Here is a 25,000-nt window from a genome sequence, read left to right as displayed (position 1 = left end):
CATAATACATGAAATTCTTGGGCTTAAAGGGGCAAAATGATGCAATTTCGTAACACCCAAAATACCCAAAAATTAGAATAAACTGTTGCAGTAACCACTTAAGCCTGTTCGGTGAGCAATATAAAAGAAATACAGCAAAAGGAAAAAGAAGCATGGATGGACAAAAATGGACAAGATTAAGGCGGATATCATTTGGGTAATCTTGAAAAAAGGTCGGCCCGCTTTTGCTTAGAATCATCTTGTTTGTGGTGTAACGAGAATTTTATTAGTAAAGCAATTCCACGTGAGTACCATTTTCGAGTTTTAAACTCGTGGTTGATTAAAGATTTCCCCTAAACACTCTAAAATAACGAGATATATCCCATTTCAGGTGAAACCTTGTGATACAGTGTGACGCGTATGCAAAGTAAACATGAGTGTATTAGACACGTGTCATCAATTCTCTAATTCTTCGTGTTCCATCTATTCATGACCTTTGACAGGTTCGGATCCATGCCCCTGCAAGCGATTACGACCGTTTGGATTATGCACTGGACAGTGCTGTTAAGGTTCTTTCTTATTACGAGAAGCTGTTTGAAGAGCCTTATCCACTTCCTAAACTTGGTCAGTAATAGCATGACGCTAAAAAAAATGGAAAGGAACTCATTTAAGTGTTTACTCTTTCTAGCGCTGGAGCACTAATTGGGGACACCGTAAACTGAAATTAACAATTAACGCAAGTGAAGTCCAATGTTAGTTTTTTAGGAGAGCGGGAAACCGTAGTACCCGGAGAAAAACCCCTCGATGCAGAATAGAGAACCAACAGACTCGAACCACGTATGACGCCGAATCTGGGAATCGAACCCGGGCCACATTGGTGGAAGGCGAGTGCTCTCACCACTGCGCCATCCCTGGACCCCACTATAGAATTTAGTTCAGACTTTGCTCAACAGTGGTGGAGACCAAGAATGGATGATTGAGGGGAATGATGGTGAGAGGGCCTTTGAATTAAAGTGCACGAGAAGACCATTACCCAAAAGTGTCGATCTGCGACGGAATGCGGCTCATTGTCTATTTCTAGAACGACTACTGTTAGATTTTAGATCCAGATCCATGATTTTGAATTTAGCACGAGGAATCCGTGGTTGCTGACCAATCAGAGGCGTTGTGATCATGAGACCCAATCTGATTGGTCATCTTTTGGCGGGATTTCTATTCTCAGTTTAGATAAAGACATGAACTGAAAGACAGAGAGAGATCGACACCTCTGGATTATTGACTTCTCACAGGGTACCCAACCTCAATTTTATCCTGGCTTTTATAAATTGTCAGGGCTACTTGTGCGAAATAATTTCACACCTCGTTTAATTCTCTACTTACTGTGAATTGTTTAACTGACATCACTATCTCCAATTTCCCTGATTGTCGTAGTTGTGACAAAATGGCGTCTTTCTTGGCGAGATTGTAAAGAATCCAACCAAAAACTCCTTTGCAGTCCTACTGTCTCACAACTTGCAAGGGTAATTTAATTGGAACTTTCAAAGTGCTACTATGACCAAAACAAATCAATGTTTTCTTTTTCTTGGGATTTCGAAACTACGTTAACTAAACTAAGTGACCCAAGTTTTAAGCCTTGTTTTCAAAAAGACACCTGTTTATTTTAAATGGAATTTTCCCGTTTAATGTCCACAATTAGTAACTCTAAAATCTTGAGAGAGCTGGATCAAGGAGAAAATGACATCAAAGACTCAATGAATGCAATGCGTGTGTACGCGGCCTGAATTAATATGCAGCACGGGAGTTTCGGACGTATACTCGTGATTTGCATATATAATAAGCTGCATTTACGCATTTACGCGGTGAAAGTTTAAGCTTGTGAGTAAATGTTGTTTCAGTCTCTAGATCCAACTCTCTTTGGTCCAATCAGTCAGTTTTAAGCGTGAGTAACGGGACTGACCGTGAAATCCAAATCTTACACTCAAAATAAACAGCTTTTGGATAAAAATTGAAACTCACTGAGTTTGAAAAGTTTGCCAGTCAGGTGTTATTACGCAAACACACTTTCAAAATCAGAAAAAAAAGGAAGTGAGTTTGATCATAGTAGCACTCAAGTGAATGGGTTTTTTGTGAGGAGATACGTAAAGCGAAGGTTACTTGATTGATTAACAGAGTGGCTGGCTGACAGCCTAACTGGCTAAATGACTGACTGATTGACACTAAGGAGGGAGACTTTTTTTTGTTGTTGTTTAATTGACTTAATAGCTGACTGGCTTGTTGATTTCCTGTGACCGGATAAATGAGTGTCTGGTTAGACGACAGGCTTAACCGCTGACTGACTGATTGGCTTTTTTCACCCACTAAATTAATCATTGGTCTTTTTGACAAATTAATTATTGGTCCTTTTGACGCAGATATACAAGTGCACAGAGCCTCCTCATGGCTGTTCGTAACTTTGTAACAACACCGAAGGAAATTACAACTGTTTCTGCTTAAAAGGCTTCCTCTTGCAAAAAGACAACAAAACTTGCGTTGGTACGTTTTGGTGAATCAAACAAGTCTTTTTTGGCTTATTGTGTTCCATTGGTGAACGGCTTTTCGAGCCACAGGTAGCCACTCCTATCAATGGTGATTTTAGAGGTGGCTTTCGGCCTTTTTATTTGATTTGTATAGCAACTGCCTTTAATACCCGTTGAACGAAGCGCTGATTGCCGGAGCGAGGGGAGTAAATGGTTCACCGTGGGGCTTTCACTGTTACCAGCGCTTCATAGGACAGGAAAATGTCACGTGTACTTGAGTTTTCTCTTCTTTTCCACATTCCAGACCACAACGTCATTTTGGACAGCAAAGAGCGCTCTCATCTGGATTAGGAGCGTTCGTGGCGATGCCGGGTATCACTGTGTTTATTATTCTTGGAACTGTGCATGTGATGTGTGTAACTCACCGCGGCAAAATGAGTGCACAGGCCTGACTCACGCAGGAATCCCTTCCACGCGCAAGTTACCAATCAAAAATCGGTGATCGCAGCAGAGCATGCGCACTCATCCTATAGCGAAGTGGGCCATGTACGCTTCAAACGAAAAGTACGACCGTGAGGAACCCGTTTGGCAGAGGTATGCAATTATCACGACATTAAATACGTTTTGCTTAAAGCATGGCAAGTAAAACATTAATGATCCTTTTCTTGGAATTTCGTGTCATCATAAAAAGTATTCAGTTAATACTATGTCAGACTAATGTGCACATTAATGAAATGTGAAGTAGGGTACACTTTTGTAAATTGTCTAATTCCGGGGGCCACTTTATAAGCTTAGTTGTAGAAAAACGTACCCTTGCAATCTGTAATCTGTAACAAGTACTTTTGAAGGAGTTAGTCCCCCCCCCCCCCCTGTTTGTTTTTATGTTTACACCAGCACGAAAAAAAATCACTGTTTTTAAGGACGGAGCAGCAATTGAGAAACACGTGCAAATATTTTGAAACCAGAGCTATGTCGTCTCTTTTGGATAGCATCGACACCGAAGCTATCGAAAAGGAAACCCTTTTAAAATCAGTGTCCATACCTACAAACTGTTGATATACACAGTTATTACATCTAATCCCCGACTTTAACACTGTTTTGTGTCGAGGGTGCTTAATGCCTCGTGTTTTAATAGCGCTTTTCCGAGTGTTTCGTTTTCGAAGCTCTTTTGTAACATTTTTCCCAAAATAAAAATTAATCTAGAAATCTGTACCTTCACAAACTCATTTTGTATGTGCATATTTTTACACATTTTGTAAAACTGAGCATATTTCTGATTTCTAATAAACTTATATGATAAGCAAATGGAGAGTGAGTTGTCTTATCCAACGTTAGATGATTTCCTTACTTACTTGACCCATAAAGGCGCTGTTACACAATTTTTCGAGCAATCTCAAGAGTTCTCACATTGCAAAGCTACTCGCTTGGCGGTTGTTACACTTGGCGACATTTGTTGCAATTTGTCTTGCTTTCGATGATCTCATGAGGTTAAAGGAACATTTCACTTTCTGATGACGCAATCCGTTGCGATGCAGGGTTGTAGGGCAGATTTCACAGCACGTATTACTTGAAAACTTCGTTGCTAATTTGTGTAAACCAATGCGCAAAGTAGCAATGGATTCTAATTTCCCCGAAGGGTTCTGCAATTTGTCTCACCTTGTTTTTGGCAGTTGTAAAGTGTGCAACTTGCAACTTTTCTCGCTATGGCGTTTCAAGAGCAGTTGCATGAAAAATAGCAAAATGCAACAGAGCCTTATATTAAATTGGGGTTTCAGTTTTAAACGTAAGTTAAACATTCTGGGGACCCAGATATCCAAATACTATCAGTTTGACCCTTTCGACGGAATTGGTCAAAATTAAAGTCCATAGTATAGGCTGCCTGTGGCCTTTCGTTTCCTTGAGGCTAAAACCAACACTTTCAACCAACTGTACTATTTAGGAGGATTGAATTTACCCCAACCGTTTCACGTAACATCAAATGTTACGGGACCAAATGAAACACCAATCATTTCTTAACAAGATGCACTCATTAATGTGACGTAATAGTTTACCATAGCAACGGAAAAGCCTCACAAAAAAATGCCCTATATTTTGTCTTCAAAAGCTTTGTTATATCTCCGAAAGGAACTAGGTGACCCCCACTTTTTATTGCTGAAAAGGTGTTAGAAGGCTAAGATAAAACTCTCTGCAAAGGTAAAAAAGAAAAAATTATCTGAAGCGGATTGAGAGCCACCTGACAGTTTTCCAGTTGTTAAGGTGGCTATGAATCTTCTCCAGATAAATTTTTTTCTAACTTTGCAGTGGATTTGTTAGTTCCCCGACTAATGTTAACTGGAATTGAACTACTTTCAAATGCAAACACATTCTCTCACTTTGCTTACAAACACCACTGATAACTCGAGGAAGTAAGCATTATAAAGAACTTGAAAACTTATTAAGAAAAGAAAAACGTCTTCTTTATTGCTGATGATTTCATTTATTTGTTATGCAGAAGAATAGGAGAAAACGTTCACCAGTCGTTTCCCTTCTACTTTGTAATCTTTGAATGTTGCAAATGTCACGTCTCTTTTCCTTATCACTTTAAAAGTCTGATGTTTAAGGCCCACCTTCGCCCAAAAGTCATTACGGTCATTTGTTTTTGGTTTTCAAATAACGACTCGTCCAAATACGTGATGTGATTGGCTAAAGGCACTCAGGCGAATCACGCGGGAAACAAAATGTCAGATATTTACTGAGGTAATTTCGTGTTACACGAAATTCAGTCACGGTGCGCAATGACTTTTGGGCGAATGTGGGCCTTTAAGGGTCATCAGGAAAAGTGTTGTTTTTTTCTTTTCTTTCGAAACTGGCTTACACTCATACAACAAAAACAGTTTCAAAGAACTAAATAAAAAATGATTTTTAGCAACTCAACTACAGCACTATGATTATGATCGCCATTGGAGCAACACTGACTTTTGAAATTATATGAGAAACGAAGTATCAAAATAACGGGTAAAACTAGCATTTTACTATAGATCTAAGCTTTCTCTCATAATTTCACTTACAATAATCTCAGTCTGTTGGTTTAATTAACGCAGTAAACTTCTACTAAACCTTTGGAGCTTGTTCTACTCGTATAACCATAATTGTTAACCCGTTCTACTTTTTCTTACAAGTTCGGCAATCACTGAAGCGTCAGGCTCAGCCAGGTAGTCTTTTAGCATCTTCGACATCGATTCTGGAAAAAGAAAATATAATAAAAACAGCTCTAAATATAGCTGGTTCTTTCGAGCATACACAATGCGTCGATGCAAATGGCTTCTTGTAGGACGATGCTGTCCTCGAATTCCTTACAAAAGATGACGTTTAGAGATCTATGGGAGAACGGAAACACCAAAATCAACATCACGAGGTGATGAAATGAGCCATCTTCACCAGTTAACAAAAATACAGAAAAGTCTGAACGAAAGCAGTTTGTCCACCAATGTGAAGTGTATCCCTTAAATATGCTACTGTGCATGCGTGATAGGCATGTGGAAATTACATTTGTGATAAAAGCGTGTAAGAGGAAACTTTGAATTGTTTACACTACGAAGCTACAATCATAGACAAAACTGTTGGGAAGGTTAGCACTTCGGCGTCTTCATTGCTTCTCTCTACTCCCCCCTCATTCAATGTTGTGCAAAACTGAATGGGTTTAGTGGGAAATTGTTGAGGTACCTTCCAACATTGAATAAGGGGGAGGGGTATATAAAAGAGAAGGTGAAACTATTTCTTTTGCGCTTTAACAGAAGTGGGATGAGGTACATACAGATCTGGTGTGGTTCATTTACATAATTTTTGTCTACTGTAGCAGCTCGTCATCATGCCATCTTACGCCTATTTGATTGCTATCGTCAATTTCCCAATTTGAAAGTATTCTGGTTTTCTGAGTGAAGCTCGAATTTTATAACTTACCATTTTTTTGGAAATTCCAGCGTGACATCATCGCCAACCAGCACAAATGGCGCCCAGTGCTTTATAGCGCAATACTGCTTTGACTCTCGGAAAGATTTCATTGTTTGTTGAAGAGCTGCACTTGCGCTTTTTCCATCTACCAGGTGCTGGTAGAAGCTCCTCATGAACAGCAACGTTACCTCGTCATCAATTGCCCAGAGTGATACCAAAACAGACCGAGCTCCAGCACACAGGAAAGCCCTTGCAATTCCCACCACTCCCTCAGACTTCACTTCTCCCCGGCCACTATGACAACAGCTCAATACAACTAGTCTTGCCCGAAGAGAAATTGTCCGAACATCCGACATCTTCAAAATGAAGTCTTCCTCTTTGGGGATTGGCGATTCCCGTTCAGTATTTGGGGCTAAAGCAATTTCTCCCGTTTTTTGGTATCCATGTGCTGCAATGTGAACGAACGCAACTGAGTTCATACTTTTCAGCACCTCCGATTTCGTGGCACTTTTTCCAGTCAGCGGTGTTGTCTTCAGAAGTTGTCCAATCATCTCTACTTCTTGTTTTGCGGACGGAAGCTGTTCCAAAATGGGCTCCCCTTTCTTGTTAGTAACTTCCTTCAACCACGGATCACCTACAAGCAGTGCGCCAGTCTTACTGTGGAAGTCTTCAGGTGCACCAACGATCACATTAAAAGCAGTTAACGAGGGAATGGTGCGGATCCTGATAGATTCACTTAATGCAGAATATGGAGCCAAGCAAAATGGTCCATCGGGAACAACGATTAACTCATTTCCTTGGAGCAAGTCTGCAATTGGCCCGAGTAAGACATCATACAACGGTTGTAAAGAGTTAACGGAGGATGAAGATGGTAGAACTGTTTTCTCACTGATAGGTCTTTTGCTGCAATACTGGTCATTGCGTAGTGGATCCAAAGAACGATTCTCGCATCTGACACCATCCCCTACGCCGATCCCTTTCAAAATAGTTTGCATCAACAAATCAGCACTTCCATTTGCTATTTCGTTTAGACGAAAGCTGACCTTGCTGTCTTTTCTTAGCACCCAAAAGGCGATCTTGTTAGTGTCAAGTGCCACAAAAACGGCTTGTGAAGGTAAAAGCTCTAATGCAGCTGTAAGAGTTTGATTCGGAGCAAGTGCAGAAAAGGACTGAGAGTCAATGCCGTATTGATCTTTCAAAATATCCATCAAAGCCTGTGCACGACCTTTCTCAGCAGCATACAGAGCTTCTTCAATCTCTTCATTCTTCAAAAGTGTTCTCCACAGAGCAGTGTATGACGTGTGACGAGAATCACGAAAACTTATTTTCAATTCATCTTCTGACTTCAGACTATACCTTGTTTCATCAAAATGTTTTATACTTAAACGATAACAACTGAGTGCATTGCTCAAGGAACCCAAGAATTCATAATCTTGACCTTCCGAATACCACGCGATTCCCTCTCCTCGACGGTCTCCAATTTTCTTGAAAATACTGAGACTGTGTTCATGGTAGGACATGGCTTCCTTAAAATTACCTAGACTGCAATAGGCATTTCCCAGATTTAGATAGGTTGATCCCTCCCCAGCCCTATTACCCACTTTTTTTGTAATACTAAGAACTTTTTCGTAGTAATCAATGGCTTGTTTAAAATTGCCTAGACTAAGAAAGGCATTTCCCAGATTTCCATACGCTGATCCCTCCCCAGCCTTATCCCCTAACTCTTTAGCAATACTAAAATGCTTTTCATAGCACTCAATGGCTTGTTTAAAATCACCTAGACTACGATAGCCATCTCCCAGATTTCCATAGGCTAATCCCTCCTCAGCCCTATCCCCTACTTCTTTAGCGATACTGAGATATTTTTCGAAGTACTCAATGGCTCGCTTAAAATTACCTAGACCAAGATAGGCTTTTCCCAGATTTCCATAGGCTTATCCCTCCTCAGCCCTATTCCCTACTTCTCTAGCAATACTAAGATGTTTTTCGTAGTACTCAATGGCTTGTTTAAAATTACCTAGATTAAGATACGCATTTCCCAGATTTCCATAGGTTGATCCCTCCCCAGCCCTATCCCCTACTTCTTTAGCAATACTAAGATCTTTTTCGTAGTACTCAATGGCTTGTTTAAAATTACCTAGACTAAGATAGGCATTTCCCAGATTTCCATAGGCTGATCCCTCCCCAGCCCTATCCCCTACTTCTTTAGCAATACTAAGATGTTTTTCGTAGTACTCAATGGCTTGTTTAAAATTACCTAGATTGCGATAGGCAATTCCCAGATTTCCATAGGCTAATCCCTCCCCGGCCCTATTCCCTACTTCTTTAGCAATACTAAGACGTTTTTCGTAGTACTCAATGGCTTGTTTAAAATTACCTAGATTGCAATAAGCATTTCCCAGATTTCCATAGGCTGATCCCTCCCCAGCCCTATCCCCTACTTCTTTAGCAATACTAAGATGTTTTTCGTGGTACTCAATGGCTTGTTTAAAATTACCTAGACTAAAATACGCATTTCCCAGATTTCCATAGGCTGATCCCTCCCCAGCCCTATTCCCTACTTCTTTAACAATACTAAGATGTTTTTCGTGGTACTCAATGGCTTGTTTAAAATTACCTAGATTGCGATAGGAAATTCCCAAATTTCCATAAGCTGATCCCTCCCCAGCCCTATTCCCTACTTCTTTTGCAATACTAAGATGTTTTTCGTAGTACTCAATGGCTTTTTTAAAATTACCTAGACTAAGATACGCATTTCCCAGATTTCCATAGGTTGATCCCTCCCCAGCCCTGCAGCCTATTTCTATGAAAATATGTAATGCTTGTGCGTATTTTTTTATGGCCTGTTGATAATCAGGTAGGTTGAGGTAAGCACCGCCGAGATGAAAATGAGCCCTTCCTTCACGATCCCTGTCTTCTACACTTATCGCAATGGCAAGCTCTTGCATTTGCTGCTCTACAGCCTCTAACTTCCTGTCTACCATTGTTCAATAACTAAATGACAATTAAAACTTTTTCGATGAGATGATCCATTGTCAAATCAAGGATGAACCTGGAAGGAAACAAAGGTACAGACGCTTGATGTTTAATCTGCTTTTTAACTTCGAGACGAAAACGTTTTTCCCACCCTATTCCCTCCCAGGGCGGTTAGTTAAGGGGTGGTATCAACGGGTTGACACGGCGGGTTTGCCCTCATCTTTGCTGGAAATAAATCACGATTCTTGATAAAATAATTCATTTGTTTTGTTATCAAATTGTGGCCAAAATATGGCAAAAATTTTGATCTCATTTCCTTGACGTGTTCCCAGCAAACAGAGCTGCACCTTGAGTTGAAGTAACAGAGCGAGAAGCATAAAGTAATAAGAAATTATGGATGACTGCAGCTTAACAATAACACCACCCTCCTTTTTTTCATAAGTCAAACATTGAGCCAAACAGTTCTGCTTTACTTGCTTAATAACCAAAAAAAAATTAAATAACTGATATCGACCTCGGCAGTTGCAAAATTCAGCATCGCGTTGCCAATGAAAACCGAGTGAGCTAGCTAGAATGATGGCAAAATAGTGATCTTACTAACGCTTTGGAAAGAACAAGAGCTTTAAATAATTGCTTCTTGAATCTTCACGCATTCATGCCACCTTGTTTTGCATTTGACTTACCAATTGCTATATAACAAAACTCGTTTCATTTAATCAGAGAGGTCTGAACGTCACTTATCACTAAAAACCCAGCACAACGAAAACTTTAACAAAAAAAAAACTTAGAGGAAAGGACTCGTCATAAAATGTCCTATTCATTTATTTGATAATAGTTGAATGGGTGATCACAAAAATTTTTAAATGCACGTCAAGGATCAGTGGTTTCGTTGAACAAGTTAGAGAATTTATTTATCAGCAATTGGAGCTTTAAAATTACAAACTGTGAAACATCATAAGTCCATCACATGAAAGGAATTGCATTGCGTTTGGGTAAGAACACTAAACATAAAGGGCATACAGTGCGAAAACCAACTCGGTGACCCCATTTTTAAATGTCCTGTGTATGAATATCAATTGTGCCAAGTTTGAAAAAAATCTGGATACTGCGTCATTTTCATGGGAATTACCTTAAGCGCGCCACTTTCGATAACTCAGTCCGAGACAAAAGGCATCATCTCGAGGCTCTGGGGAATAAACTCATACAAATCCTTGTATTTATTCCCCAGAGTCTCGAAATGGTACCTTTTGTTTAGGGCTGAATTTTAATATATCGAAAGTGGGCTACTGAAACAGGCGTTACGGTTGTTTTGTAAAGCCTGCAGGCCTAGGATATTGTTTATTCGTGATGAATTTTAATCACAGCCGTTGGTGATCCGGTGTAGTCAAGCACACAGCGCTAGTTTCAATACTCTTGAAGTATTAAAGTATTTAAGATCATTAGGACGAACTTGAAAATTACTTAACTTTTATTCCTGAGTCACTCAGAAAGACACAGCATAGTAATTAGAGCGCGATCAAAGAACGAAATCTACAGTCTGATTAAAAAAAGGAAAAAAATTACTTTCCTTGCTTCAATAAACTAAAAACATACACTTAGTTTCCGTTCCTTTGTCATACTGTGAAACTAATCTAAAAGATTTAGCAAGAATTAAACTTTAGAAAAAAACTATGACAAGCTGTAATGGTGTCAAAAGCAAAACGGACGCACTTTTTGTCTTTAAATCGAGTTCTAAGATATAGTGACATGACTTTTTTTGATAAGGTTAGCAAACAGAAGAGCATCTTTCTCGATTAACAATCTGATCAAAAATGCATTGTTTCGAAGTAGTGATATCCAGATAGAATTGATTGTTCCTAAACCGTTCTATAATCTATGGAGAACTTAACGTACCTTTTGCAAATAATTTAAAAGACTGCCTTTAAACAATACAGAGATTACAGCAGGACGAGAAGACAGCAGTTTGGAATAATCTTGTTTACTTGGCGAAGGCGAGGAAAGTGATTTGTTCAGTTGCAGTTTTGAATATATAGCGGAAATAGTTCTATTATCAGCTCTGTGATATCAAGTTGTTTTGACTCCTGCATTATCACAAATAAACGGAAAATGAAATTACGCCCGGTAAAGAAAAAAGAAAAAAAAGTCTCCACGCTTAAGAATACCCGACGATTTAGATATGAGCCTTTTAGTGCAGGTAAACATGCACATCTAACTAAGCCAGCACTCTTAGTTATTCTGCACTCGAAAACGAAGAACATAGCATGAAGCACTCAAAAGGTCGAAATCGAACTAGGGACCCTAAGTCGAAAACGACGCCGAATCCCAACTCGAAAACGAAGCACTCAAAACTCGAAAACGACGCATGATCCCAAGTCGAAAACGAAGCACTCAAAACTCGAAAACGAAGCACCCTATTTTCCATTAGAAGATTAAAAACTCCTCCTCCTCCTTAATAACTACATATCAATATTTAGTTACTTTTGCGTCAATATTTGGTTTGCATAAAGCGGGCTAACAAAATCTGTACCTTGTTTAGTTCGCATTTTTGATCGTTAAAAATAGAGGTTATCCAGATACTAACCCCGCCGGAAAGAGGTTAATTTCGGTGAACATTGGTTCTGGAAAGCTGCTCAGAAGAGTGAAAAAGAAGTTGTAAATGATCAACATGTCAGCCTTGAAGCAAAATGTTTCTCGATTTCCTTTTATTTTATTCAATCTTTCTGGGTTTAGTATTTTAGTGAACAACTTGACATGCCTTCTCAAGGGGTATTTAGCAAAGATATCTACCATGCCACTGTAATGATTTACGATACCAAAATAATATCGTGCACTATTGGAGCTACATATTACGTAAGGACAACTTGAATCTCCTGAAAAAAAAAAACGCAGCTCAGTTGACAGTTATGGAAAAAACACTGTCAAGTTACTGCACTACCACACTTACGCAACGCGTTCCTACTTTAAAAAATATCACGTATCTCCTCAATTCCCCCCCTCCAGCCAAAAATCCCGTATCCCTACAATTTTTTTAAGCTAAATATCCCGTATCCTGATCGCTTCTCGGCCTTTTGGCTAAGATTAGTTTCTCGGCAAAGGGCTACGGTCAAGTACCATTGTACTACGTACGGTACTTGTGTCAGTGCCATTAGAGGCAGGCACAGAACAGTTTCGGCTGTTTGTTCTCTCGAGACGAGAAGCGATCACTAGAGTTTTTTGGTTTCGTTTTTGATAGTTTTTTGGTTCAGCTCGAGTGTAGAATCATGACGAACTTTTGTAGTTTCTGAGAACTATTTACTACCTGTAGCTTTTGTTGGGTTTTGAATCGATGATAGAGAGAGTTTTGGCGATTTAAACCCGGACTGGACTACTGATTTTAAGTTTTCATCTTAAAGGGGCTAGGTCACGCTATTTTAGGTAATTTTGTTTAATTTTGTTAATTATGAGCTCCAAACGTCATATTGGCAGAGCAAGAGTCTTTCATTTGCAAAATCACGGCCACATAACAGCTGAGAATGATTTTTAAGCTTTGTAAATGACATTTTGATATAGACTGATATAAATTTGAAAAAAGGTGCGCCGACCATTTTCAAATTTATCAACACTCAATCCGTTTCAATCCTCTCCAGTTTTCTCCATCCATGCCCCTTCTTCGCTTCCATGTGTTTTGTCAGAGTTCTTCTATAGTTTTGAACAGTTATTTTGCTATTTTAGTTATTTCTTTGACTATTCGCTAAGTGCTGAAAATGCCTAAAATAGCGTGACCTAGCCCCTTTAACGAGATTTCAAGTTATTGTGGAACGTTTGGTACCAAGTTACTCTAATACTGAAATCAAGATTATGGAATTGTAAAATTCGAAGTTGGGACTGGACTATAGAACACGCAATTGCCGAATTTTAGATTTTTGAGCGTTAAGAGAAATGGAGTACAGATGTTGTCTTCTTGTCTTCGCCATGTCAGATTTAAACAGTTTGCCAGGAACTAAACCAGAAATACGGAACCGGACTTCAAATACAGGGCCCGGTTGTTCGAAAGCCGATTAGCTTAATCCAGGATTAGCGTAAACTTTTGTTTCACGCTTTCAACGTTTTGGTGAAAGTTTCCTTTGCTTATTTTTGTTTTTCAAGAGTGACTTCTTCAAATGTAAAGTTCTACCGATTATCAGCCTTGAACAGCATTTGGGAGTAGAGAATAAAACTCCTTTGTTAGTTTTTAACTTGAGATTAGCGTTAATCGGCTTTTGAACAACTGGCCCAGGAAGATAAGTTGTTGAACTGCGATTTTTAATAAGTTTTTCGGATGATTTAAGGCTGATCTTGTAATTTTTGAATGAACGGAAGTAAGGAAGCAAGTAAAACTGTGGGATTTGAATAGTCTCCTTCAAAAAAATAAATAAATAAATAAAAAGTGCCGTATCCTGATAACCCGCTAATAGGGCTTCGTTGCTTGCATTTGCAAATTTAGTAGCATTAACAATGAGGTTTTGCGACAAACAACTTCAAGTTCTATTACAGATTTATCTTTCTGGTAATCTCTCGCCATTTTCCGAAGTTTACCTGTAGTTGAGGTTCAATGTAACTGGACAATTTGTGTTAACTGTTTGCGGATTCCACGGATACGCCCTTGTAGGCGTCTTGTTTGCATATGAACGGCATGTTTTGTTATATGCTTTGTTCTTCAAAGAATGCAACTACAAGACAACAATAGTGGCGCGGTATTCAGCAGTTACCCAACAAAACTACATGTGAGGTAACGTGTAATTTTTAATTCAATCAATAGTATCTATATCACAAGCACCCCAAGCTCAGTGTGAGGGAATATAAGGATTTGTATGGGAAGACAAGACCTGAGACCTGAGAAGATAATTTTACGAAAAAATTCTCAATTAAAAAAGCCTAACATTATTGCCATTGTGGGTCGCTTCCTTCCTGTGAGGTTTTTTCCAGATTCGACGCGAATTGAACTATTTTCAGTTCCTTGGTTATCAACGGTCATAATAAAATACCAAGGCTGAACACTGAATTCTCACAAGCCCACAGAAAATGTTCCACTTTAGAATTCAAGGGCAAAGGTTTTTCTTTCATTTCAATCCGCTACCCGCGCAATCGAAGCGCTGCCAGCGACGTCAGGTGTCTGTTAGTGTCCCAAACGAAACGATAAAACGATGAAAAAGAACCTCACGAACTTTGAAGACCACACGGTGACCGTTGAGTTCGGTTTGGTAACGAGTCTTTGTTTGTCGTCCCTGACGACGTTACCAAACAAAGACTCGTTACCAAACCGAACTTAACGGTCAGCGTGTCGTCTTCAAAGTTCGTGAGGGACGCTTTTCATCGTTTTATCGTTTCGTTGGGAATCCAACAGCCGACTGGCGTCACTGGCAGGGCTTCGATTGCGCGGCCAGCGGATTGAAATGATTGAAAAACCTATGCCCTTGAATTCTACAGTGAATTTGTGGCCGTGGGAACATTTTATCAGGAATATTTGACTCCATTTGGTGGGCTCGTGAGAATTCAGTGTTCAGCCTTGGTATTTTATTATGACCTTCGACAACCGAGGAACTGCTAATGGCTCAAGTCGCGTCGAATCTGGAAGAAAACCTCACAGGAAGGAAGTGACCCACAATGGCAATAAAGTTAGGCTTTTTAATTGAGAAATTATGCGTTAACGTATCTTCTCAGGTCGGAGTTCTTTTCTTCTCATACAAATCCTTACATTCCCTCACACTGAGCTTGGGGCGCCTGTGTCTATACTGAGTCTTTTTTTTTTTCCACAAAAGTAAGTTTAAATAATGAACATTTCGTGTGAACGTACGAACAGAGGTGGTTTCAGCCTTTGAATTCTGTGCGTAAAGTACTGAACTAACAATTCATGCGCAGTGCCTTTTCCTATTAATTCCCATAAAGATCCCACTATTTTCTTAAAGTGCCCCTGTGACCAAAAAATCAATTCATATTTTTCTTTGGATTTCAAAACTATGTCAACAAAACACTAAGTGACCCACGTTTTAAGCCTTGATTTCAAAAAGACACCTCTTTATTTTAACTGTAATTTTCCTATTTAATGGTCCGCCATTACTAACATTATGTTCTTGAGAGAGCTGGATCGAGGAGAAAATGACGTCAAAGGCTCACTAGTTTAAGAATGCAATACGTGTGTACGCCGCAGAATTAATATGCAGCACGGGGGTTTTGGGCTTTCAGACTTTTAAACTCACGCTTTGCATATATAATAAGCTGCGTTCACACGCTGAAATTTTAAGCTAGTGAGCCTCTGACGTCACTTTTCCCTGGATCCAACCGTCTGAGGTCCAATCAGTCAGTTTTGAACGTGAGTAATGGCGGACCGTGAAATCCAAAACTTACACTCAAAGTAAACGGCCTTTGGATAAAAATCAAAGCTCAAAATTTTGCCAGTCAGGTGTTAAGCAAACACACTTTCAAAATCTGAAGGAAAAAAGGAAGTGTTTCTTTTTATCACAGGGGCACTTTAAGAAAGTGTACTCGAATACTAACAGAGATTGATATCTGTTAGTCATCAAAAGCAAAGAACGATGACGGTTTGCCATTGAAGTCTCTTTCGCGTTTGACAAATGACGAGAAAGACGAGACACAGTTGCCAATGAAGTGATCTGCTCTGCCAAGAATGGCCAGGTCAAGCTGAGGTAACCATGGATTCAGATGAAAAACTTGGACCTGACAAAACAACAAAAGATAAGCTTTGTAGTCAAGTTGCGGAAGCAAGGCTGCGTTGAAAAGTTTCCCGGCAGCGCATTTCTGATGTCACAATTCACCGTGAATTGAAAGACTTCATCGCTTGCAATACTTGATAGTTCGGTGGGAGATACCTTTAAATTGAAAAACTATCGGTGTCTCAAGCAAAGAGGATGAAAGAAAGAAAATTGTACGATAAAAAGATGTCATTGATGAGTACGAGAGTTTACGACTTGAAGAGTGGCCACAACACAGTTTAATAGTTCGTGAAGGATATCTCCAGCTATTTATTTGGCCGGACATATTGAGGAAGGACATTCAATTGAATGTACATACAATTAAAAAGGCATATCGCCTACTATAGAAATGCAGTTTTCATCGTATTTTCGGAAAGACAAACCGTACTTACATTCATCTCTTTAAGCCTGAAATTTAATTCTTCCAACATTGGGTCATTAGCCGTGGCCACAAAGACAGATTTAACGCCGTGATTTCTCGCAGCTTGCTCGGTGCGGTTGAGAATGTCCTGCTTGGGCGGAAAACAAAGATCTCTCGTAACTGTCCTGTATCGGGAGTATCCTAGACATTGCGGCGAGGCCATGAACTGAGGTATTCCATCTGCGTGTTCACAAGCATTTGTCTTGCAAAGAAAGAAGAAATTAAGATCGCGGGTACAGATGCAACGTTGTGATAAAAATTAAATATGCGATGTTAAAAAGTGGAAATAATTTTTTTCTAGTGTAACTTGCACCTCGCCATCAAAGTTTACTGTGAGATGACAAAAACAATTCAAGTGAAATCGTACGTCTGAAGAACACCAACTAGAAGCAAGCCGACCATTAACGAGGTGTAGTTAAGAAAGCCCCACTTAATTGTGAGCTTTAGCAACGACAACTGCGACGGCAACGAGAACGTCACAAATTTGCATATTTTTGTATCCATGTAATAGGACTACATGCTGTGTAATCTGAGAATAATTGGATGAGAAAAATTCTGAGGTCTGCCCAAGGAGGCCGTAAGCCGAGTCCAATTTGGCAATCCGAAGAAGCATGTAGTCCTGTTACCTATCAATTGTATTTCTTCCAAAAACGGTTTGTTCATGTTCTCACTGTTAGAGACGATCAGTTTAAAAAACCAATACCCGGTGGGAGGCCTGTCCTAGCGAGCGAAATGTTCACTTCCGGTGTCCGTTCTGTGGCTCAACAACGTCATGTGATTAAGCTCCCTAATAGCTGCAACCTGATTGGTCAATAGTCGGTTCTTTTATTTATCTTGACATTTGATGGGTTCATGGAAAGTATTCAGAATTTTCTCAAATTCGACGGTTTGTTCAAAGCTGAATTCAACGTTTCAGAAAAAAAATGTCCAATTTGTTTTCAATGAAATTAAAACAATAGCTTTGCAGGCTCTACACGTGCGGTTTTTATTTTTTGTCCTTTTTTTTTGCCATCGTCGGCAAAACAACGACGTTAAATGACCAAATTGAGGTTTTATGGAGAACGTTAACGTCAGCACTTGAGAATAAATATTCATTTTCTCCCCTAAATGAATCGCCGTTCCACCCTGCGAGCAGAGCCTCCTTTTGTCTTTTTCTTTACTGAGGAGGAGAAAATGAGGCTCTGCCCGAATCGCGTCAACACTTTGAAGCCGCCGCAGCCCGAACTTCTGGACCAGTCAATCTTTTTTTCTCTCGTTAAACCGGTTTTTCCAGTGCGAGCGTCCGTTTAGTGACAAAACCGATGGTTATAATTGAGCCCGCTGTACCATGAAAAACCAAGATGGCGGCGAGATCTGGCATATTAGGCTTGGGTTCAAGACTGTATCCCGGCAATATGCAGCGCATATTCAATAAAGATCTTACTCGATTCATGCAGAGCCTTTCTCGAGAACGCCAAAATCGAGCAAGCAAAAGAAAGGCTCTGCTAGCAGGGTGGCGCCGTTCATACCAGTTTTTCGAATTAAAAGTCTTGCAATAATCGCGAAGTAATTGCAATAGCGCGAATATAAATTTTGAGATGACGTTCTCGTTGCCGTCGTGGTAGCTAAGGCTATCTCCTGAAAGAGGGGGGAGTCAGGAGTTAGATTCAAAAGGCCATCTCTTACCAATTAATTCCATTGCGAAGATGTATTCCAACAACTGGCCCCAGTGGTAAAGTACTCTTTATATACTCATCCACCTCTTCGTTTATCTTGTCAGACCACTTTAAAAACGCATGTACCTGGCGATTCTGCTCTTCAACCGGAAAACTAGCCGGAGCACCTCGGAAGGCAAGAACGGGATGATTTGAGGGAGGAAATCTAACAAAAAAGAACAGCAAAACACTCGTAAACACAATACACTGACTTGCATATCTTTTGCAAACACGAGAACAATGGAATTAAAACAGGCCAAAATTACATTGCTTCTGCCTGCCCTCATTTTGTTCCTTACACTATGACTATTACTAGTATTGTTATTATGATTGTTATAGTTTGGAACTTTTACACTGAAAAGTCACGGCCAGTGGATTTAGAATTTAGCAATTTTCGTGAATAGAATTTTTTCATCTGTTACCTCTCTCAAATTCTCAAGTGGCATTATTTAAGATCCTTGGAGCACTCTCCCAATATCATGATCCACTATGCCCAACTGCCATCATTGTGCAAACAGCCAATTCCATTTGCAAAGCGAGTGGAAAGTAAGACAAGAGTGTTCCTGGCTCAGCCAAGTCTGGCCAAGCTGCAACTGTAAGACTTTCCAACATGAATTGATAAGAACACCACTCCCCAGCAGGGTCTCCTAAAGAACGGGCAGGGATAATCACTACAATACTAAAGCAGGTTATGGTTATTGATTAGGACACAAAGTCTCATAACGGTTTACAATTCTCTCTCTAGGGTGAGATCGGACGTCAGGTTGTAAAAGATACCTCTGGCAGCTCATGTCAGTCTATATTAATTTGCATGTGAAAGGAGGACAGACCACAACACCGGGGGTCACTGGTCTCCCCCTACTCTTCACGAACAGTGTGTGGGTTCTTTAACGTCCCAGAGTGTTGATTACGTAACAGGAAAAGTGTGAGACAGAGCCTTTGGTTCAAAGTCCTTATCACAGAAGACGTATCGTTGAAAATTAAATTACCATACAAACCAAAGGCAGCACTTTCTCCACAGCTATTTTTAATTAAGACCCTGAGTGGGTTGGTCAGGCCAGAATCGAACTCACGACCTTCCACTTGGCAGCCTGGTGCTCAAGCAACCCAGCCGCCGGTGCTTGGTGCATCTTAATCACGACTATTATCAATATTAATATTAATACTAATGATTATAATAATATTCTGTTTATTTGTGCAACTGGTAGCAGTTTTCTTAAGAACCAGTACCACATACTCCTTTTTCCACTTGTCTCTCTCATAAGGATCTTGAACACGAGTCCCAAGATGGTAGACAATCTTCTCATCAAAATCAACTCCAAGCTCATCCCAAAAAGGTTTAAGAGGATTTCCATCCTTTAACAGAAACTAAAATGTAAGATTAAATTATCACTTTTCATAGTAGAAACTATAGTGAAGAAAAAAATGCGAGTGTTCCCATGCCATACAATGTAGTCAGTAACTGACTTTTCATGGATGATGATCTTGATGACAATGCTTACAATGTCGATGATCATAAATGATAATTACCCGGTATGAATATCTACAGGATTATAACAATCATAAATGTGATGATGACAGTGATCATAGTACTCTCTGTGCTCATCACTCTTTCTTGCACAGCTGATACTGAAGGGCTTCTGGAAAAGCCAGAATCCAGAAACGGAACCAGAACCAGAACTGGTTCTTCCATTGTTCTCCCATCCTCTTCTCCTTTCCTTTCGAATGTCTGCCACACAGGCCAGTGCTCACAATTCCCGTGTTTCTTTGCGAGATCTGGAAGGTGAGGTTCATTAGTTGTTTACCTTTAAGTTAATATTTTATTCCAATAAAAAAGGTGAATTTCTTTTTTTTTTTATTTTCTGGAATCCTTTCGTCTATGGCTTCAGTAACAACTTCGCTTCCACGCCACCAAGTGACAAGGAGGGGTCTCAATGTCAATCATTCTCGTAACTTCAAAACAGGAGTGACGCCAGTGGTACGAACCTTGTAGTCACAACAATAGCCGTAAAAATCAATTTTGCAGTTTAAAGTGTGTAATATTACAACATTCACAACTGCCTTAGCTGAAATATTTAACAACTGGATATCATCAACCTTTCTTGTTCTTATTCTGGTTCCAAGTCCAGATCCCAGCTTTTCCAGATGTCCATACTGAAGTGCAAGGGGGATAGCTCAAAGAAATTGGGTGGACAGCATATTATTTTGTTCCGCTTGTTTTTAGTATAGAGGAGCTGCAGTGCATGCAGCTTCTTGCTGTTCTCTATGTAATGTGACAAAATAAATTTTATTTCGTCACAAGAAAAAAATTATAATCAAGTGCACAGCTGCAAAGCCCTGATGACCCTAAATGTAAAAGCTTAAGGTATTATTTCTTTGTATTCCTTCCTACCTTCATCCTACACTGTGCACCAGACCCTGGGGGTAGCCAGCAGTAGCCACGCCTCTTTCCTTTAGGCCAATGTGAAGGTGCCAAGTGCTTCATAAAATCTGCTGCCAGAATCATTCGGTGGTAGGACTGCAGGGGCTCAACTTGAAAAAAATCAGAGAAAGGAATATTTTTCTGATGGAAAAGCAGCAAGAGAATAAATTATAAAATGACTTCATGAACAGATTTTGACATCATTCTATTTGATAGCTAGAGCAAAGTAATAAACCCTAATATAATAGTGCCCAGAAAATGGAGAATTTTATTGCAAAGCTATATAAGACTAAGTGTAAATTCAGCTGCATAATGGTTCTTTTTTGTTTGCTTTACTTCAAAGGGGCTCAGGAGTACTAATTTTAGTTTGTTTTGACTGGAGCAGTTGCTATACGTTCATTGAATTGGATTCCATTCAGTTACTGCCAAACCTGTCAAATGCAGCCTTCACGCAGCCAGATATGTGACTCGAAACCGTAGGTCAAAACCAAGACATAGTCCATTGGCGCAATAGCTCCCAAAAGCTTGTTATGATATCTCACAGTTAACAGGGAGTTCAGTACCCCTGTCTGATTGGCTAGAATTTTATGCACTCTGTAATTGGACACTCAACAAATCATGCAATCATTTTAATGAAAGGTTGAAAAGAGAGTTCAAAGCCCTAAAAGATCAGTTGTAAATTGATTGTCTCCTATCTGAGCAGGAAAACTGTGGGAATTTCTTGTATGGAGACTGAAATACATAACGATTGTACATTTGTCACTGTGGCAATCCAAAACCCGTGAACACTACTAAGAAATATTTATGGAATGTTAGTGTGTTTTAAATAAAAAGCCAATCTAGCACGAGAAAACTTAACCACAACCAGTAACGGTAATAGCGAAGTGCGCGGGTGACGTCATAACTCAGACAAACTCAGACAAACGAAACGAAGTGGTGGAAAGTTTGATGCTTTTTCAAATGCAAAAGCAAGTGTTCATAGAACAATTTTTAAATCGAACTTTGGCCTTCATTTTCCTCATATTTCTCTCAGAACAGGCTAATGTTGTCTGACTCTCGCGGGTTTCGATAATTTGAATTCTATTGTTTGACTTCGCGCGCTTCGTTATTAGTTTGTGGTTTCATGTCGCTTCTGATTGGTTGCTGTGCGATGGGAAATGTCAAAATCAAATTAATGTGTTGACAGTTTTTTGGATCCTAATGTGCTATGGCAGATCTCTTGATTTCTAGTATTTTTTGCCATCCATCGCAAAGACAAATTGAAACTCTCAATTTCACCGAGTCTGTCGAACTGTTCCCATCACTTCGTAAGTAATACCCTTTCATTATTATTTTCTGAAACGCAATGACATAAATAATTTGAAATAAACAAAATGATTAAACATTGTCTTTTCAGTTGTTGAAATGCAAATCACTTTTTCTGTCATGCAAATAACAGATGCGTGCCTTGTCAAGCTAAGCTTTTCGGAGCCATTGCACAGACGACTGTACTTAGTTAAATGCAGTTAAAATCTTTTTGATGCAGCCGCATTTTTAGAGTGCAAATTCGAAGACACTTCAATTCCACCCACATGTATCCAGACTAAGGCACATATTAATTGGATATACATTGTCCGGTGGTCCAATTTGGACAAAAAGCATTGACCACATGTACTTTATTCAGAGAAGTCAGATACTTTTTTTGTAAATTGAAATAATTAAATGACAGATTCTCTCAAACCTAAGAATTTAAAACTGTTGTTGGGGTTAGGGTTGAAGTTGCTGAAAGGCTTTGAAAAGGTGGCGTTTTGGAGTGTTCTTTTAAAAATGGCTTGTCCACAGACAGTCGGTTACTCTTCCACTCAAAACAGCCAAAAAGTTCACATTTCATGGAAACTTCTTATTCACTTACGTATGTCCTCCATGGTGGAAGAATAAGTGTCCTATCAAGAGCCTTGGCAAATGTTATTGCTCCTAGAAAATGTTCTGCTTGGTTTCCAAATCGTCCTGTAATGTGTAGCACAGTTTGATCACTATAATGCATCAGAAGTTACCCATTAGGTCAATCTTTTACTCTGGCAGTAATGATCAGAAAAAAATTCATTTTTGGTTTGGTTGTCATACGTCACCAGGAAACACCATCAATGAGAGGCCTTTGAACTGGGTATCAGCTACAGCACAGGCCAGACACAAGTTGTTAATGGACGGGTTAATTTTAACCAGTGGATAAGTCACCACCTAAACTATGAAAAATTTATATGCTCCACTTAAACATTGGTTTTCATACATGCCTGCCATGACCATGATGTTCTGGACAAGTTCCTGTTGTCCAAATGCCAGTAATATTTAAGTCTCAGAGGAAGTCATCATCTCAGTTATGAAGAAACTTGTGCAGTTGCAAAAAAAACCTGACAAGATCTTGGCTTATTAGGTGGCTCGAACAAGTTTCACCACTTTGAGGGACATTCTTTAGTTATTAGAAGGGTTATAACTAAAACACTGTCCATGTAACAGAGATATTATGGTTTCATGTGAAACACCATTTATTGTTTAACAAAGTGCGCCCACTATTGTGACGTAATAGGATACCATGGCAACATGGAAGCTCTCTAAAAACACCCTATATTCAGTGATTTTGTTAGAAATTGTCAAACTGAGTCCCTGGGACTCACTCCATGAAAAGTAATGAGTCCTAGGCCAAAACCAATGGGTCCCTCTACAAAACTGCTCAATCTCTTAATAAAGCTAGTGCTATTTAAGTAAACACCACCAAGATAAGCTTGCATACATTTTTGTGGAAATGTGAATCGCTAACAATTTTTACCTTTAATAATTAAAAATGATCAATTTCACATTTCGGAGCTTTAATTACTTTAGTATTTTTACAAAGTTCACTCTGATTAAGAAGTTGCCTTTATAGTTCAGCTCAAAAAGGGGTGGTCTTTCTCATTCTTCCACTTGCTCAAGGGTGTCGAGTGCGTTCTTCTTCTTGAACTGTGAGCAAACATCGCAATAAATGAAGTTTTTTTTCTCCATCATACCTGAAACCATCCATAATATTATGTTTTTAGCCGCTCCAAGGAATGAATTGTCTTTCTTTCTTGTGTGTAGTCTGCCATTGTCAACATACATTTGGCTTTTTTTTTTATTATTTAGGGTAGCCCTGAATTGGCTCCCAAGAATATTTTAAAGCTTTTCCGATAGTTCTATCTTAGATTGCTTATTACTACACTTGAACAAAAAATGGGAGTTACCGAGTTAATTTTTGAGACATAAGCAAGTAAAGACGAAATATACGGTACTTTTTTCGGAGAGCTTTCGTGTTGCCATAGTAACCTATTACATCACAATAGTGGGCGCATTTCATTGAGCTATACTTGGTGTTTCATAAACATTGGTCTTACTGCAATGATGCAGTGTTGTATAACCCTTCTAATAAGAACATCTCTTAAAGTGGTAAAACTGGTTCCAGCCACCTTAAGTAATGGGACTCCAACCCATGACTGTGCAATAATTATGCTACCTACCATCTGAGTGCACTATCAACTTTGCCATCTGGAAACTGCTCAATTCACTGTAAGTTCCTGTCATATCCTGTAATCGGTGGATGTATGTGTGTATTTCACCTGAATATTTTTTGTTCGCCTAACGTAGACAGGGTTCGTACACTTTTTCAGATCGAAAATTCAAGGACTTTTCAAGGACTTTCAAGGGCCAAATTTTGAAATTTCAAAGACCTCTTTTTTATTTACTTCGAAGAATTTACCAATGGAAATAGTCTGACAGTACAATTCTTGCTCATTTTCCATATAAATCGTGCGTGAAAATAATGGTAACCATTCTCGACCCCACAGCTCGTCATGTTTGTATGACATGACTTGAGTTGCTGATTATTTTCACTGAAGTTTTCAAAGATTAAAAATTCGGGTCAGAAAAAAATCAAGGACTTTCAAGGCCTTGAAAATGTACTCTGAAAATTCAAGGGTTTTCAAGACACGTACGAACCCTGCGTAGAACAACAGCTCAATTCATTATGTAACCATGGGCAATGGTGATCTTTTCAAAAGTTATTCTCATCTGTGAAGATATTAAAAGCTCACCTTGTAATTCAGTGGTGTTTAGATAATAAAATTTAATCCGGTGGATAAGTCACTATCCAACAGCTTCAATCGGTGCAAGGATTTCAGTACTTGCTCAATCACGTAACCATGAAATATGCACAGTCTAAGTAAATCTAAGTAAAAGGCCTTTGCGAAAACCTTGGTCAATGTTTAACGTGGACTTAATCTTTATAGTGTGGATTATTTATCCATTGGATAAAGTTACCTAGCCTTTGAAAGTTTGATCTACAACTG

General features: G+C 39.3%; 3 protein-coding genes across 4 annotated transcripts in view; all 3 read right to left on the bottom strand.

Moving 5' to 3' along the window:
- LOC138045528 (GDP-fucose protein O-fucosyltransferase 1-like) overlaps positions 1–25,000 on the bottom strand; it is a 43,098-nt gene that overhangs the window by 17,525 nt on the left and 573 nt on the right. The gene's annotated exons all lie outside the window — the stretch shown is intronic.
- Positions 5,139–25,000, bottom strand: part of LOC138045523 (tetratricopeptide repeat protein 28-like) — a 68,798-nt gene continuing 48,936 nt past the window's right edge. Inside the window, 2 exon segments of the mRNA XM_068892060.1 lie at positions 5,139–5,715; positions 6,435–9,222. Coding sequence (XP_068748161.1) covers position 5,715; positions 6,435–9,222 — 2,789 coding nt within the window. The 3' untranslated portion in view covers positions 5,139–5,714.
- The window catches only part of LOC138044734 (GDP-fucose protein O-fucosyltransferase 1-like), a 10,841-nt gene continuing 1,734 nt past the window's right edge, over positions 15,894–25,000 (bottom strand). The window contains exons 3-8 of the mRNA XM_068891164.1: positions 22,558–22,652; positions 20,637–20,807; positions 19,482–19,600; positions 18,216–18,410; positions 16,522–16,807; positions 15,894–16,094 (exon numbers count right to left, since the gene is read on the bottom strand). Of these exons, the coding sequence (XP_068747265.1) occupies positions 15,930–16,094; positions 16,522–16,807; positions 18,216–18,410; positions 19,482–19,600; positions 20,637–20,807; positions 22,558–22,652 (1,031 nt within the window). The 3' untranslated portion in view covers positions 15,894–15,929. The remainder of the gene's footprint in view (positions 16,095–16,521; positions 16,808–18,215; positions 18,411–19,481; positions 19,601–20,636; positions 20,808–22,557; positions 22,653–25,000) is intronic.

The sequence above is a fragment of the Montipora capricornis genome, chromosome 4, assembly GCF_036669925.1.
Source record: "Montipora capricornis isolate CH-2021 chromosome 4, ASM3666992v2, whole genome shotgun sequence".
In the NCBI taxonomy this organism is placed as follows: domain Eukaryota; kingdom Metazoa; phylum Cnidaria; class Anthozoa; order Scleractinia; family Acroporidae; genus Montipora; species Montipora capricornis.
This window is presented reverse-complemented; position numbering and strand designations above follow the sequence as displayed.